The sequence below is a fragment of the Apostichopus japonicus genome, chromosome 4, assembly GCF_037975245.1.
Source record: "Apostichopus japonicus isolate 1M-3 chromosome 4, ASM3797524v1, whole genome shotgun sequence".
Taxonomy (NCBI): domain Eukaryota; kingdom Metazoa; phylum Echinodermata; class Holothuroidea; order Aspidochirotida; family Stichopodidae; genus Apostichopus; species Apostichopus japonicus.
Window position 1 is genome coordinate 1,889,559 of NC_092564.1, and position 18,022 is coordinate 1,907,580.

The 18,022-nt window shown below is 37.8% G+C and overlaps 1 protein-coding gene across 3 annotated transcripts in view; it reads left to right on the plus strand.

Annotated features, from left to right (window-relative positions):
* Positions 1 to 1,281: 1,281 nt before the first annotated feature.
* Positions 1,282 to 18,022, plus strand: part of LOC139966100 (extended synaptotagmin-2-like) — a 57,550-nt gene continuing 40,809 nt past the window's right edge. Inside the window, exons 1-8 of one of the 3 annotated variants that reach the window (XM_071968801.1) lie at positions 1,282 to 1,712; positions 2,640 to 2,681; positions 7,892 to 8,029; positions 11,939 to 12,015; positions 14,014 to 14,089; positions 14,289 to 14,378; positions 15,239 to 15,294; positions 17,715 to 17,835. In XM_071968801.1, coding sequence (XP_071824902.1) covers positions 1,416 to 1,712; positions 2,640 to 2,681; positions 7,892 to 8,029; positions 11,939 to 12,015; positions 14,014 to 14,089; positions 14,289 to 14,378; positions 15,239 to 15,294; positions 17,715 to 17,835 — 897 coding nt within the window. In that variant the 5' untranslated portion in view covers positions 1,282 to 1,415. The remainder of the gene's footprint in view (positions 1,713 to 2,639; positions 2,682 to 7,891; positions 8,030 to 11,938; positions 12,016 to 14,013; positions 14,090 to 14,288; positions 14,379 to 15,238; positions 15,295 to 17,714; positions 17,836 to 18,022) is intronic. The other 2 variants (XM_071968803.1, XM_071968802.1) reach the window with 2 other exon arrangements.

The following is an 18,022-nucleotide window of genomic DNA, read 5'->3' on the forward strand; positions in this document are numbered from 1 at the left end:
ACTTAATGCTGATATATGGAACGCCATGAATACATCGTTGTTTCGCGTTAATTTTGTAAGATATGACAAGATGAAGAAGGCCGTGACTGTATGGGCATGACACTACAAATAATCACTCATCCCGTGAAGGAGGGTAAAGTGGGCCACGAAGATCCCTGGTACGAGTTTGTCGGTGAAGAAATCTTCTCAAAATGGTACTGCCCAGGCTATGATTTGCAATGATGCAGGTGGGCAATTGTGAAAAGGAATAAAATCTATGACTGAGCCAACAACTTTTATCAAATTCGTCCAATGAAATCATGAATACAGAAAGTTAAGTTTTAGTAATAACTCTTTTCCCAACAAGTTTGGGTTAGAATATGTTCTTTACCATCGCTACTATCGCGCTATCACTCAGTGCTCGGAAACACGTCCTTGCGCAAATACCAAGTTTGAAGTACACCAGCCCTATAGGGCACATACAGTTTAGGGGAAGCTTACCACAAAACTCGTTGGCACTGTTCTTTCGACTAGTACGCAAATACCAAAATGGCTAAACGTGTCATATCCATGCAGGAACGAGTTGGTCCTCAACATTTTAGATTGTAGTAATTAACGAAAAAATTAAAAGGTTACGTGTCACAGGTTAATGATGTTCAAGGGGTCAAAATGGTGTATCACAAATGCTACATAGACTGTATATCTCAAAATTTAAAGGGGAGTGACGATATACTGCCAGGGTGATGAAGTAATCAGTGGCATGCACAGGATTTCATAACCGTGGATCAGGAGAGGATAGTGGGTTTGGGGATTCTAAAATACCCCACGACTGTTTTAGGTAGGGACTAAACCTATATGGAAGGGCTGCATATGAGTGGGTTATTTTTTTATATGAAGGAGGGGTGAGGCACTGTGGTCATTGAAGCCGACTCCAACGTATATTGAGTATTTGTTGGGAGGAGGAGGGGGGGGGGGGGATAACTCAGGAGACATATTGAAACACTTAACACGACGTACGAAAAGATGGTATTGGTTTCAGTGTCCACACTATTGAACATTGTATCTTGAGAATATATAAAAATAAAATAAAGTTAGTTTCAACCCTAGTGGCACTATGACATCACAGACTTACAAAATGACAGCAAAACGGAATAAGATTTATTTAGCTATTTTGGGAAATTGTTCTTCAAAAAGATATCTGTCATATCAGCATGAGAGTTGTGTTTGTGTTTCATAGCAATAGCGTTGCTCTAAATTTAATCATACGCCCTCTAAATTTTCAGATCACCAGAAGACTTGGGTAAGTCGTTGCATATTTGTTGACATTCCTCTGTAACCGGACCAATCGCATGTACAGTATACGTTTGGCACCAAACTTAGTAAAGTTCGGCTGACAGTTATTTAAACAGAAAGCAAGCAAACATTGACTGGGGAAAATGGCTGATGATGCACCGAATGCTGCTGATGCTGCGAAGGACAGTGATGCTAGTGAAAGCCGTGGTGATATTGTTTCATTGCTGAAAAAATATGGAATCCATTTGTTGCTTTTCTCCGGAGTATGGGGTTTAGGTTACTTCAGATTCAGTGGACTATGGCTCTTGCTGGTGCTAGCCATAGGATTCTGGAGGGAAAAGGCTACGACTCGAAAGAACCAGACCGTCGACCTTGCAAGAAAAGTTATGAAAAACGAAAGAGAGTCAATTGCTCATGTAGTCGGTGATCTACCTTCTTGGGTGAGCAAAATTTTTAAGATTAGGTCAAAGCAAACATAGGCCTTGTCTACATGATATCGATTGAATTGTTACTGCATCCTGTTCGTGTTAATCATGCATAACATAGGCTAGGTTTGTTGAGAGCTAACCCAGACGACCGTGACGTCACATAATGGGGGTCATAATCCTACGCACTAATTAGTTAATGAAACAGTTATTGACTTCCAGCCTTTTATTCCTTCATAGGCCTAGGTTCAATTGCTAAAATGTTTTGCCTCGCCAAGACTGACAGCGACAGTGAAGCCAACGGGTTACGTTTCATAAGGTGTTGTTCACAAGTTGCCTGGTAATCTGCAATTAGTCCTAGCCTAGGCCTATTCAGAATTATGTCCGGTTACCTATAGACTTAAAGATCTGCTTTATTGGCTTCAATTTTAGCTCGCTGTAGCTAGAAAAGTTTCTTGAGATTACGTGATTGACATGTGTGGAAGCCTTATGTTCAGTCTCCAGTTTAGGCAATCATACAGCGTTCCCACAAAGACCCTCATACAAGAACAAATATGTGGCAGGCCTTGCAGACTAATTGGTAATAGGCCTAGGTCATTTTACAACCAAGGCAGGTCAATTGCATAATCTCAAGAAAATATTCCATGGTAGCGTGATATAGTTGGGGTCTATACAGAAGACCTTTAAATCAACTTAGGATTACTTAGACCTAAGTTACTGTAGGCTTACAAACCTTAACAGAACACAAGTACTATAAAAGATCATGTTTTGTGCATGGTCATTGCTATCTCCTGCCATGCAAAAGTGCAAATGATCCACAATATATCATGTTCATATAGATCTCAGTATACAATAGACTTTTATTTGCAATTGTATTCTTTATTGTGATTTTTGTGAAAGAAATCCTGCATTGCCTTCATTCTTTGTTTTTTACCATTCTAGGTTTACTTTCCTGACATAGAGAGAGCAGAATGGCTAAACAAGGTAATATATGAGTTGCTGCTATTGATCAGGGAGGACCACATATGGCCAGGAAAAACTTCCTGTGTGGCTTGTGACTCCTCAGTAATATAATTATGATGTTTGCTGCTGCTGGGTATGTACTGGGAATAATCTAGTTCGTACATAGCATCTGTGCATGCATTGTTCCTGCCTGTGACCTTTTTGTACAGGTCAATCGGCAAGCTGTCACTGTGCAGTGTTATACTCCTGCAAAATATTTCTAACATTGGAACAATGAGGGTATCTATTTCACCCAAACTGTTTCTATTTAGAAATAGTTTGGATCAAATTTGATTATTGCAGCTCTAGGTTACAGCATGATTATCAGTTAAAAGTTTGAACGAGGAAAGACATCATTTCAGTTAGAACAGGATTAGAACTAGAGTCAGAGTGACTTTAGGAATGCAAAGGTTATTCTCTTGAGTTATTCATGCCCAAAATGGAGCTGATATTTTACCACTGCCCCTTCTTGTTTTTATTTTTTTATGGTATAATTTCTAATTTACTGCAACGTAACCAATGATAAAATATGTAAGTCCCACACTGTATGTGATCTTAGAGACTAATTATGTGTCACTTCCAACCGTTTGAAATTAATGCATTCTTGGTACAGTTACCTACAATTATAGGAAAAGGAAACTGCAGTTTAGTTCATTAGCAGTCAGTTGATGAACTTTCAACAGACATTAAAACAAGAGACTTGATCACTATGATCCACTGTAAAATAAATTTGTACTTGAGATTTTGTGGAATAAATTAGGCCTGAAAGTGTCCCGGGAACAAAAAAACATACTGTAGAGTCTCATATCAAGGACCTACAGTGAGTCATGCTGGTATGTTATCTGAATGATGAGGTCAGATTAAAATAATCTATTAAAGAGCCTTTCTTTACCTTACTTCAATAGAGAATTACTATGATAAGTAATGAATATATTGTATTCCTATTGTACTACAAGAACAACACTTATTGGCTAAAACTCAACAACAATTAACATTCATGTTAAACAAGAAGATGATAGCAATGTAGCAAATCAAAAGTAAACATCGCACTCGTATTGAGGACTCTGCATATATGTTTTCCTTTACACTGTAGATTCGTTTAGAGATTGCAAGAAATGTAGACTTTGTCCCTTGTCATTTTGAAAAGTAAAACATTTGAGATGAAATGAAAGTCATAACATTGGAGCATCAATAGTGTGTAGAACATACCCATGCGAAGCATGCAGTTCACTGCAAGGCCATTGAACATTGTTACTTACAGACACAATGTTAGTTTAACACCAAAAGTATTTGCGTAGAGATTCATACAATGGGTCTTTCCAGCAAACAGGTGCGTGCTTCATTTATTCTGCTTCTATGAAAGATGGTACATGCCACACAGTTCCCTTTTTGCAGATAAAACAGAAATGAAAGGCCAAACAAACAATTTATAATACTGTTCTATAAGAAAAGTTAAGATTGCTAATTTACATAACAAAACTATCCTGCATGTCAGCATTTTCCCGTTGTTACGTAGCCTTGGTCTCCTGTGAAGGGAATACATTTCATTTTCTTCACAATATTTTTGGTAGAGGTCAGACAAATCTTTTGGAAACCATTTCTGGAAATCCCAAAGTTCTATTCACCTGGTTCTGCTCCTCTCAGTGTCTTCCTCTGTTGTAACATTTTTCTTTCCTCTCTCCTCCCAACCTATCCCTCTTCTCTCCCTTCAGAAAATTAAGACATAAAAACCTCAAAAGATTGCATTACCAAATTGCAGAACAAAGTTGAAAGCAGTTGCATACCAAAGGTCATTTGCATAGTTGATTATATGTGTGAATGTATCTGTTTATAGGTGTAAACCTGATATTTCCTGTGTCTGCAGATTCAAAAGGTTTCATTTCCGGTGAACCATTATTTACATTAGAATCTTGTTTACTTTGCCTTAGAAGCATTGTCATGTATTTTGGGATCAATTATAACAAATTTACTTCCTTGTTGTTGACTTACCCAGGGCTATGTTTGGTTTTCTCTTTTGAGTGTACAAATAATGTGAATTAGAATACTGTAGATACATGGTAGTTGACTTCAAATACAGAAGTTACATAAACTATCAGCAAAATGTTACTACAGTATCATTTGGTGGAGCTAATTCTAAACAAAGACAACATACAAATTAGTTTTCTCTCTCTGATAATCTCATTGAGAGTGCATTGGCAAGATAGCACATGTTCTAACACATATGTTTCAAAACAGTTTGTCTTTAATAGTAAATAAAGAGGGGAACACTGTCTGTCTTGGTGTCAGTTTTCGTTTGTTAATTAATCCTTCCTGAACAAGTCAGCATTTAAATATACACACTACCGCCATGGTGATTAATGATATTTAAGACACTGAAATACATGAGCATGATAGTCATCTATTTGTGAGTGTACATCATAGAGTATGCTTCAAGGGCCTTAGGGAATTGGTTTCTAATTTAGAAGGGTATGAGGGGGGGGGGGGTATGGCGCTACATTTGGGCACTCCACCTTTCCCCCGGCTGAAGTCAAGCTATTTTTTCACTCAAGTCTCCTGCTTTTGTTTAAGGCCTTACTGTTTCCATCTTTGTTTTGCACTATATAATTTTTGATATTTTTTATGATTTTCCCCATTCTGAAGGAGCTTGTATCATGGACACAGACATACCTACAGTATACTGTACATACTGTAGTACTTACAGGACACAGTAGCTCAGTAATCTGGTTGCCGATCAAACATTATGGTTTATACTGTACTTTACCATCCAATTAACAGCAGATATAATGTATATAGTGCTATATCTACGGTAGTCTACTGAAATTCATAAATCTAGAGGCTTAGTTGCAGACTACTGTAGTGTAAGGTGCGCACCCCAGCCAAGACATTAATTTACATCGCCCTAGGGTGGAAAATGTTTAATGCTACTGTACTTCCTTAAATTTGATGGACTTTTGACTGACAATCATAAGTTTAATTGTCTTCTTTATAAATCAATCTATGATCTGTGAAATACAAATTTGACTGACAGAAAGTTAAATCAAGTGTCTGCATTACAGAGGAGAATGTTGATTTGGAAGGCTGCACACAGCCTCATTTACCACAGCAAATGGAGCCATGATTAGAGATTGTATTTTAAAACGAATTGTGGTTCTTAGTACTGACTGGTACACATAATAAAGGTTTAATTTGTTTGCAAGTATTTTAATCAAAAGTACTTTGTAAACTTAGATCCCACTTAATCCTCAGATTGGTTATCTTTGAAATATGCTGGTACTTGATATTCAAGGCTGTTGGAGAACCCTATACTCTTAAGTTTGTTGTTTGTATGTAACATAGATACACATTAATACAATAGCTTTAGTAGTACTTGAGAAATTTCTTAGACTCAGGGCAGACTGGCACATAGGGATACCAGGACATTTCTTGGAGGGGGGGGGGGGGGGCCTTTGGGGCCCCTTCATATGCTATTACCATAATATGCATACAGCACAGTTGCGAAGTCACTTGGTCAATGCACTAAGTGTACAGTTAATTTCGATTAAACTGAATACTGAGTTAAGTAGAGGTGTTCGATGTTATCTGTCAGACGAAAACCTTTAAGTTTTCCTGCTGCTCATGAGTGAAGAAAAGAAAAGGAAATCACTGTTGAGGATGGTAACAACAACAACTATAACAATAATAATATTGCGATTTTTATTGCGATAACTTAGGAATCCACTCACTTAAAATATTAGTATTTTAGTATTTTAAAAAATTAGTATTTTCTCTCAACTACCTGACACCTCCTTAGGCTCCTTTCACCCCCACCCCCCTCCCCCCTCCAAAGATCCTCATCTTTACCTCCAACCTTTACAGGTTTGCTCAAAACAGCTGGAGGTAAAGCAGACTGCATTAAATAATTATTCCTCTTTGGACACTTCTACCTCTCACCAGTTCATATGTTGGACTCAACACCTTTAAGTATATTCTTGTCAATTGCTGTTTCGTTCCACATTTTCTCTATTTGCAGATTGTTATTGGTGGGGTAGAGGTCCCTCTTTTCCATATATTGTGGGTGAATCATGATGACAATTCCCGGCAGACAGAAATGTTTATTCCAGTCTGCCCTCGCTGCATATATAATTACAGTATATAATATTAGGATTTAATAGTATGATAGAAAATTACTGTAAAGCACATACTCTACATGTACTGGTTGTTCTGAATGTATTTTAAGATTTAATAGGCATATATACATTAGACTACATGATACATTAAAGAGTTTAATAGTGTGTGACAACTGACAATATACCAGGGACTCACTTTGTACATATAGTAAACACTGCAGAATCACACATAACACAGTTGTCAGCTACTGTACTGTAACTATAGAAGGCAATTATCTCTGTCACATAATTCTGTACTGTACATTCCCACAGTTAGTAAATATTCAGAGAAAATGTTCTTCTTGTCAGCAGGCCATATGAGGAGGAAGTGTGTTCTTTGGTTTCTGGAAAGTTCTGCTTTTTATGTCTGATATATATACCCTTACAATAAAGCCCGACTGCGATTATTATTTTTCTCAGTTATTTAGTTATTTGAATATTCATATTAAAGTCCGAACTGATTTACATCTTTAACATGAATATACGTGCCATGCATTATTGCAGCAAGGGCTTGAACTATTTATGCAGTTGGCAAGCTGCTCAAATTGTGTTCACCAAAAATTGTGCATGCACATTTGTCTTGAGAACCATTCTGTGTCATCTTCAATTTTCACTTCTTATAATATGATATTCAGATGTCAAATAGAATATAATTTATTTGCCAATGTTGCTCTTTCTCCGGTACAGTATGTTCTGCTTGATATACTGTTATGCCTGAGGCACTAGATACAGTTCCTATAATTTTACTTTACAATACCTATAAACTTGATTTGTGAAGTTAAACAGAATCCTTTAAGGAAAGTTTAGCTCAGCTTTCAAACGAAGGTAAGTAAATAGGGAAGCAAAGAATTGTACGATTGAGTGTCCAGGAGAGCGTACGGCACCCTGTCACTTCCAAGTGACTTCATCATGAAAATGTTTTGTAAATATGCTCCTTCTTGATTTATGGTGCCCGCAATCCTTGTACGATTGCCCTTTATGAAAGCAAGACATCACCTCATCTTTTTCATGGCTGTAACAAGGATCTTTTCTTTTCTCCGAGTACAGATTGTCAAACAGATGTGGCCTTACGTAGAGGGATACGTTGTGGAAATGCTTCGCAACACTGTGGAACCAGCTGTAAGGGAAAACCTTCCAAAAGCCTTAAAGAACTTTCGCTTTGAAAAGATCAGTCTTGGTCGCTATGTAAGTTGGTTTCAATGACAGTTGTAAACAGGTCCACTTGGAAGGTAATCTGAAGTGACAGTCGGCAAACCCTAGGACATGGACCCAAATTAATATGCAAAAACTTAAAGGTCCGTCACACGATTTTTGCAGGCGGCTGAAAATTTGTCTACAGTTTTCAGAGTTTACTGACTTCCCTCATCCAAGCTAAGTTTAGTTTGCATGTATTGTAACTTGTGAGCATCCATTCTAGGGGCAGGGGGGGGGGGAGATGTGGAGATGAGGTAGTGGCTTAGTCCTTGTGGAAGCTTCTGGGTCGTGGGCCTAAAAGATTGCGGACAGTGGGCTTAAGTATCAAAGACTAAGTTTTCATCTTGCACTCTGTTGCATTTTGCGTGTGTTACTTATTAAATCTGTCAGAAACATTGCCAATTACTTAAAATGCAGTATGAAGCGGTTGTTGTTACTACTTTATGTACATTGGAAGATGATTCTAGTATAATATAGACAAAGCTTTAATGTTTTCTTGCAACATTGTTTATAAATGGAACATTAATTTACTAGTTGAATGTTGAAATATTGCCTGGAGTATATCAACATTTGATCAACTTAATTTAAAGTAAATTAAGATTTGAATTGACTACCTGCTACAACTGTACAGTATTTAAAGTGTTTCTATAAATTAATTAATATTTATATTACAGTGCAAACCTTTATAAACGGTAAAACCAATATAGTACACTGTCACTACTGTAGGATAGATGTAATATTAGCACATACTGTAGTGTGGCAAAGGCTTGCTCTAAACAGCTTTATCGAGTTTAATCGTAGTGCGAAGTAATGGCATCAAATCAAATCAAAAGGAGTTTAACCACTTGTCGACCTCCCGAGAGGTCCTGGGGGGGGGGGGGGGAATGGCTGCATGTCACCTGGAGATTTCTTATTATTATTTAGGTTTACAGTCTTGTACAGGGCCAAGGCCCTTTCACACGACTTTTACAACTTAACCCTGGTCATTGGTAACTTGTCACACCTACACACCAAAGTGTGCACAATTCAAACAATCTCTCCTGGGGCACCACATTGCACCACAACCACGTGTCCCCAGTGGAACTTACCATAGGGTGCAGCCACAAACCGGCGCACGCAACTATATTTACAAGTTACCTCGCAAGTCCCCATTTATACAACTGGGTGAAGAGAGGCAATGGAGATAAAGCGCCTTGCCCAAGGGCACAACGCGATGATCTGGCCAGGGCTTGAACCTGTAATCCTTAGATCACAAGTCCACTGCCTTAACCACTTGACCACAACGCCCTCTCCAACCTCTTATGGTTTGATTGGTGGACCTGACAGACTTAAGGCTGGTGTTTAAATTTAAGTTACCCAAAAGTGGGTGTCTTTGTGGTCTAAAACTTGACCAAGTTGCTTTTTTAAAAGGCTGTGGGCATTTAATTTACTGCCTTATGGAATAGTATAGTATAGAACATGAAACAGAATTTCTATCTAAGGATTAAAAACAAGATGTTTGAGCCCTGATTTCGTAGAAGTGTAATTCAGAGCTGGCATACAGTAGATCTACCCGTCTACTCCATAAATGTGGCTAAATCATATGGTAACCTTGCAATTAATTTATGACATCATAACAGCCCCATACAGGCAGTCAGAGCTATATGTATGCTGATGTTAACTGTTGGCTTAAAACTAAAATTTTCACACAAAGCTTTAGAAAGCATACAGTCTAATAATGTAGGTTACTGCACATGGTAACTTGATGGTGAACTTTGTACTAGATTACACAGTGTGTGTGTGTGTGCGTAAGTACTGCAATTACATGTAACTTGAGAAGTTTCAATTTCATTAACTTGAGGTTACTCTGTACATTAAATCTGTTTCAGAGTTAAGGTGTGGCTGCTCTCTTGATATCACCTGTTAGTAAATTGACTTTTATTAAAACGATTAGAGGTGTCGTGTTACAACAAATAAACATCTTTGTTTGCTTTCAAGATCAAATGCAATTTCACACTCATTGATCAATTTTGTACAGTGATGAATGTGACTGCAGACATGTATGAGTGTTTCCTCCAAGATTATATATCTTACAAGATTAAGTACACGTGCATAACGTGTACAGTAGTGTAATATTTTGTTTTTCATTCATTTCTATCATTAAGTACAAACATTGTCGTCAGTTCTACACCCCTCTCCCAACCTATATATATCACAAGGAATCAATCTATCCTGAATAACAACTTCGGATGTCTGCACTCTACCCTAATATTGCATTTTGGAGAAATAGAAACCACTTTCCCATATTATTTATAGTCATTTAGTCAAGGTACTGTATTGTTCCAAATCATTTGAAAATTGCTCGTGTTATGGCCAATATTTAAGAAGGGGGATCCTCTAAGGGTAGAGAATTATAGACCTATTTCCATTTTACGAAGTATCTCTAAAACTTTCGACAAAGTACAGTAGCTTGTATTGACTTTATCATTTCTCAAACAATAGCAATATATTATAGCATTATCAATTTGGTTTCCTACAGGGTCGGTCGATGGCACATGCACTCATACATTTTTCTACTCAGATAATTGCAGATTTTGAAAAGAGGAAGTTTGTTTCTGGCACATTTCGTGACCTGTCTATGGATCATAGCATTCTAATTCACAAATTATCACATTTCGGTGTGTGTGGTATTCCCTTAAAATGTTTCCCAAGTTATTTATCTTAACATACTCAATTTGTTTTACACAATAATATAAAATATGATCTCTGCCATATCTTGTGGGGTCCCACAAGGTTCGATCTTTGGACCACTATTACTTATTATTTATAGTCATGACCAAAGGTATGTCAGCACTAAGTTATGTACTATCTGCTACAACCTTAGTATATTCTCATCCTGATCAAACATTCCATTGTTAGTACAGTTGAAGCAGAACTAAAAAAGATTTATCTGTGGTTTTCTGTTAATAATAGGCTAGGACTAAATATGTCTGTTCTTGTCTATCTACTAAATAAACCCATCCATCTTTCCATTCAAGACATTGCTGTTTGTAACACAAATGTCCCTCTCTCAAACAATGCTTTACGTCTCTAGGAGTCGTAATTGATAAACATTGGACTTGAAAAGATCATATCAATTAAAGTTGCCAAATGTGTTGGTATCTTAAATTAATTTACTTTCATAACACTCTTCCAAAGCCTGCTCTGATTTCAAATTTATAATTTTATTATACCACCTCATATATATTATTGTAACATTTTCTGGGGTAATGCTTACGCTTCTATTATTCAGCCGTTGTTTATCCTCCAGAAATGGGCTATTATACTTAACAAAGGCAGATATTCCCAAACCCCCTGACTAATTCACAACCTAAACTTGTTAACACTATATGATATTAAATACATGCAAATTGGTTGTCTTGTGCACAACTGGCCATTTTCAGATACTCCCTGTATTTTCCTGATCTAATATCAAACTCCCTTGGAGCAAATCCGCCTTTAAGAATTAGATTTAGGTTCACTCAATTAGTTAATATATTCACGATTAATGTTTTGACCTAAGGTACACACCTTTTGTGTTTATGTTCGTCTATTCTTCTTGCTTTGTTTTGTCTTGTTTTGTTTTGACAATTATACTTTATACATAATTCTGTTAGTAATGGAGGGCCTACTTTTACAAGCTTTGTAAGTTTGTATAGCTTTCTGTGGGTCCCTCATAAGCTTGTTATTCTGTATTTGATTACAAGTTGGTACAGCAAAATGAGTTTAAATAAATGTTATGAAATTGAAAACGAAACTGAAGTATGTTGTAAAGATATTTATTCAGAGAGCTATTAAAGGGCGCCAGTGTATGACTGAGCACCTTATTATCTCTTCCTATCGTAACCGGTGTTTATCTTTTGATTTTTTATTTGTCTTCAGCCTCCAAGGATTGGTGGAGTGAAGGTCTACACAGATCACATTGGAAGAGATGAAATCATAATGGACTTGGAGATCTTGTAAGACCATTATCACATCCATAAATAGCTAAATCTGCCAGAGAGACCAAAAGATGGCCACATCTGGCAAACTTCACCTGGGGTGCTCTTTGCCTGAGCACAAATGTACAGTACTTATGTAAAAGGTGTTATCCCTCAAAATGGTCTAAGTAGTGTATTATAAGAAAATGTTTAATATTCACTGTAGACGCACAATACTCTCAAGTCAAGCTGAAAGACTTTAATCTGCAGTCACTCTAGCTTACTGTTCATTTACATGTTGAAACATAGAGAAGTTGTCAATTAAAAGCAAAGGTAGAATACCAACAGAAAGCCCATTTAGCAAGAGAAGAAATACTAGTAAGACACTTAATACAAAGATGCAATCAGGGTGGGAATTTTACGGTATGCCGGTATGCTAGCGTACTGGAATGAAAATATGGCTTACCAAAATAAGAAAATCAAAGGGGCCTAGTACTACACACCCTTGTAATGAGCGCCGACGGCAATTGCGTAGTTCATACTGTACATGTGCTCAGAATTTTCCCAGGTACCCTGCCAAACAACTGTGCGCTCATCCCCTGTCTAACACCTGTTTGTTAACATTTTTGGCACGTTTCCAAGAAACGTTTCATGGAGTATTCCCCATGATACACGAGGCACAGTTCATACACGCAGCACAAGATATCAAGCTATGGCCATCTTTATGAAAGTAAACCTTGTAATAAAATATGTTTTAGGCCACACAGCATGATTAACTAATGCTTAAAATTATTTCTATGTTCTTGTAGAAAACATCAAGTTCGCAAAATACAATTAGTTGTGTTTTTGTTGTTACGTGAGATCCGTAACAGACGAGGTGGTTAGGCTATTTGCTATACACTTAACTATGGTAGGACATTATTTTTTCCGTATTTTTGGAAATTCTAGAAAATACTTTCTTTTCCCCCCGCTTAACACCAGATGTGGTCTAATGGTTTATTCATAAATGGGTGTACAAGAGCCTTGTTTACATGACATTAGTTGCATGTAGCACGATATGCCAGTTTTGCGTGAATTTTTCGAAAGTGTTTTGCTGGATCTTTCGTAAAATTTGAAAGGACCGAACTTACTTTTCGTACACAATTGGTAATTTCTCTACTGATTTTCAGAGTTTTTTTTACGATCTACCGTCGATACATTTCCTTTGATCATGTATTTGAATAACTAATACCAAGTCGAGTATTCGACCCGGTATTGTCGGTCGGAGAGTTAAACATGATGGACAGGGATTGTAATTATTTCGATCGAACATGCATTGACTGGATTATCTGTGCCGCCGCTGTCGGCTCGATATAAAGTACACTTGTGCCGCGAATCAGGAAGTTTTCACAAAAGGATAAAAGCGTTCAGGTCATTGTGCTGTGCTTACCGATTCATGAATTGTGCTTACCAACTGAGAAATCTTGGCTCATGTTGGTAAGCACATTTCATCAAAAAATGAAAAAATGCTTACCAACTTTTTTTGCAAAATTCCCACCCTGGATGCAATCCACTCTGGGTGATACTGCCCTGCTATCAGATATGATCACGATGATCTCAGATCTTGAAATATCTTTAAAGGGAGATATCGGGATGGTGCAGATGTGGGCAACAAGGTACTTGTTTAATCTAATGAAATTGCTTTCGAAAGTAACAAGGTTAGACACGAGGGACTGAGAAAGATTGAAGAGACAAAGGAAAATATTTGATGGCCAATGGTTTGAATCCTCACAAGCAACTTATCAATCATTATTCAGCCTAATAGTACAGTTAATGCTTTAAGTTTTACTATCAGACTTCATTCCCCTTTCAATGCTAGTAGCAGATTAAAGTTTATTATCTGATCATTATTCAGCCTTATAGTACAGTTAATGCTTTAAGTTTTACTATCAGATTTCATTCCTGTTTTAGTGCTAGTAGCAGACTATAACTTTATGATTTGAATATTGTACAATAACGTGGAGACCTCAAACAGATATTTCCTCTTCTTTGACACAGTTATGCCGGAGACTGTGAAATTGATCTGAGCGTGAAAGCCATTAAGAGAGTTAAAGCAGGTATTAAAGATGTACAGGTAAGGAAAAGACCTAGTTTTCATTAACTTTGTCACTCTCTAACAGTGGTAAAAAAAGCTAGAGGTTGTTTGGATTTAATGAACCCTGGGGTAAAACCTAATGTTTATACTGTTGGTTTCCTTGGTGATCTTTTGACTTTGTTTGTTTTGATAATGTCGTTAGAATTTTTGACACTTTCCCTCAATGTTTCCTTGACAGCTTCATGGTGTTATGAGAGTTGAGATGCGGCCTCTAGTTCCAAAAATACCGTTGGTCGGTGGACTATCCATCTACTTTCTGAAGCGTCCAGTAAGTCTACTATATACTCACGGCTGTCCTGTTTGGTCAATAGTTCAGTTCTTTATGAGAATTGTTGTAACTGAAGCAGAAAATGTTCTTTATGAAAGATGAACTGCTTTCAAAAAATTTAGTAAATCCACTTTTGATAATATTGAGGATAAAGTTGAAGATAGCCTGTGCAGTTTAATGATTATTTTGTTATGTTTTATATTTAGCTTTTGTACATTACAGTGAAGTAAGACTCACATGTGTGTCTTTCATTTAAAAAAAAGTGATTTGATTTAATCTTCATCCTCTTTTGCCCTCCTGAACTGAATGTCTTTTATCCACCCTTTAAGATGAATAGATTTTGGTCTAACCCAACATGTTCCCTTGGAACTTATCTTCCCTCTTGCCCTCCACACCCTCTCTGATGATCCTTTAACTATGATAACATCGTCACTGATATTGATATATACAAGAGAGGTGTTTTCTTTGTCAATAGTCTGTTCAATTTGTTTGTACTGTGCATTACAAGTTCAATGTGCCATTTTAAAAAGCTCTCGCCTCTTGCTTATACCTGGAAAAAAACCTTCAATTTCCGGGTATCACATGATCTACGAAGTAACCAAAGCTTACTTCTTGATCTTACTTCAGTGGAAGTCACACTCACCGTGTGAAATTATTGAGTAAGCTACGAAAGACAGGTCTGGTTACTTTGTAGATCATTTGATACCCGGAAATTCACCGTGTTTTTTTGCCGGGTATATATCAAGCGAGGGCTAACTAGGTTGCTTTTGTCGTGATGAAACACTTGGAACTTGCATTTTATGTATGAAATACCCACAAAGTGTTCAACAGTTTTTTATATTTCTTATTTTGATTAACAGGCCCTGGATTTTAATCTTACAAATCTAGCCAATGTGTTTGATGTCCCAGGACTCAGGTAAGATTCTAGGAGGTTTCATCTCAGTTAGTCAGTTTGTTATTGACTAACAGAGATATTGAGGGATTAGAGTGTTAATCAGCCCGTAATACTAGATCCATCAATTTCCATCGGTTTAGGAAGGATTTTTAGTCTTGTTTGTCATAGTCGAACAGTGACATGCAGCTTTAGAAAATATGTTAAAATGCTCCTTTAAGGCCAAATTAATGGACATGTCCTTGCTGCAGAGATATATGATGATGTTAATCCATATAAATACTATATAAATTCTAATAACACAACCAGATATCCGTTTTAACTCCATCTGAGAAACCTGGGTTCCTTTGGATGACTTTGAACACCTGGAATATCAAATCCAAGGAAGTATCCACCCAGCAGCACTGTGTAGAGCAGGTGTTGAATAGGTCAAATCAGTCTGACGCCTGGTGGGGTTTTAAACTGGCAATGAAATGGTTGTGGGATGGGGGCAGGGGGGAGGGGGGTAAATACTACACCAAGCCTTTACCACTCTTAGTAATCAAGACACTTTAATTGACGAGCTTCAGATTTACCAACTTGGGTGATTACTCAAAATAAAAGTATTTACACACACACAAAGGAGAACCTGAACCAATTGCAGTGCATCTTATCTAACAGTCTTCAACAAATCAATATTAAGTTTGTGCCTAAAGATACCCATTAATAATACCCCCAAATGTTCAAAAGTAAACTTTAAAAATCACATTGTATCACAAGGGTACATTTCTTTTCCTGCAAAATTTAGCCATTTTGCAATAAATTTAAGCAAATCTTATCTATCACCAAAATATTCAGATCTACACACTATACATACTTGATACAGTGAACGTACAAGTTGAAACAGGCGTGCTAGTGCAATGCTTTCGAACTGGAATTGTTTAATATTCATGACACTGCAGTTGTGCATGCATCAATATACAGTGTAGCCCCCTATATACTGTACCAAACATACACTGTAGCCCCCTATAAACTGCACCATTTATGCAATGTAGCCCCCTATATACTGCACCATGTTTACAGTGTAGCCCCCTATATACTGCACCATGTGAACAGTGTAGCCCCCTATATTCTGCACCAAGTAAACAATGAACCCCCCATATACTGCACCATTTATACAATGTAGCCCCTATATACTGCACCATGTGTGCAGTGTAGCCCCCTATATACTGCACCAAACATACAATGTAGCCCCCTATAAACTGCACCATTTATACAATGTAGCCCCCTATATACTCCACCCTATATACAGTGTAGCCCCTATATACTGCACCAAGTATACAATGTAGCCCCCTATATACTGCACCATTTATATAATGTAGCCCCTATATACTGCACCCTGTATACAGCATAGCCCCCTATATACTGCACCATGTGTACAGTGTAGCCCCCTATATACTGCACCAAGTATACAATGTAGCCCCCTATATACTGTACTGCACCATTTATACAATGTAGCCCCTATATACTGCACCATTTATACAATGTAGCCCCTATATACTGCACCCTGTATACAGCATAGCCCCCTATATACTGCACCATGTGTACAGTGTAGCCCCCTATATACTGCACCAAGTATACAATGTAGCCCCCTATATACTGCACCATTTATACAATGTAGCCCCTATATACTGCACCCTGTATACAGCGTAGCCCCCTATATACTGCACCCTGTATACAGCGTAGCCCCCTATATACTGCACCATGTATACAGCGTAGCCCCCTATATACTGCACCCTGTATACAGCGTAGCCCCCTATATACTGCACCCTGTATACAGCATAGCCCCCTATATACTGCACCATGTATACAGCGTAGCCCCTTGTATACTGCACCCTGTATACAGCACAGCCCCCTATATACTGCACCATTTATACAATGTAGCCCCTATATACTGCACCCTTTATACAGCGTAGCCCCCTATATACTGCACCCTGTATACAGCGTAGCCCCCTATATACTGCACCCTATATACAGCGTAGCCCCCTATATACTGCACCCTGTATACAGCGTAGCCCCCTATATACTGCACCCTGTATACAGCGTAGCCCCCTATATACTGCACCCTGTATACAGCGTAGCCCCCTATATACTGCACCCTGTATACAGCATAGCCCCCTATATACTGCACCCTGTATACAGCGTAGCCCCCTATATACTGCACCCTGTATACAGCGTAGCCCCCTATATACTGCACCCTGTATACAGCATAGCCCCCTATATACTGCACCATGTATACAGCGTAGCCCCTTGTATACTGCACCCTGTATACAGCACAGCCCCCTATATACTGCACCCTTTATACTGCATAGCCCCCTATATACTGCACCCTATATACAGCATAGCCCCCTGTATAGTGCACAATTGTATACAATGTTTAACATTTGTGTGTTTTCTATTTCCAGTGATTTGCTACATGCTGTAATTGAAGATCAACTTGCCCTGTTCCTCGTTCTTCCCAATCGCATAGCCGTACCCCTGATGGATACCACCAAACTCAGCGACCTCAAGAATCCAATGCCTTCGGTAAAATTAATTTAAACAAATCATTTTCTATCATTCGTTCCTGTTTGACCTCTTAGACCTACTTCTGAGATGAGATGATAGATCTCAAACCAGTCAGCCTACTCACCACAACCAAGTTTTATCTCAAAATCTTTTGTTTCAATTCACAAATAATTGATTAAAATCAAACCTCATGTTAACAAGTTTA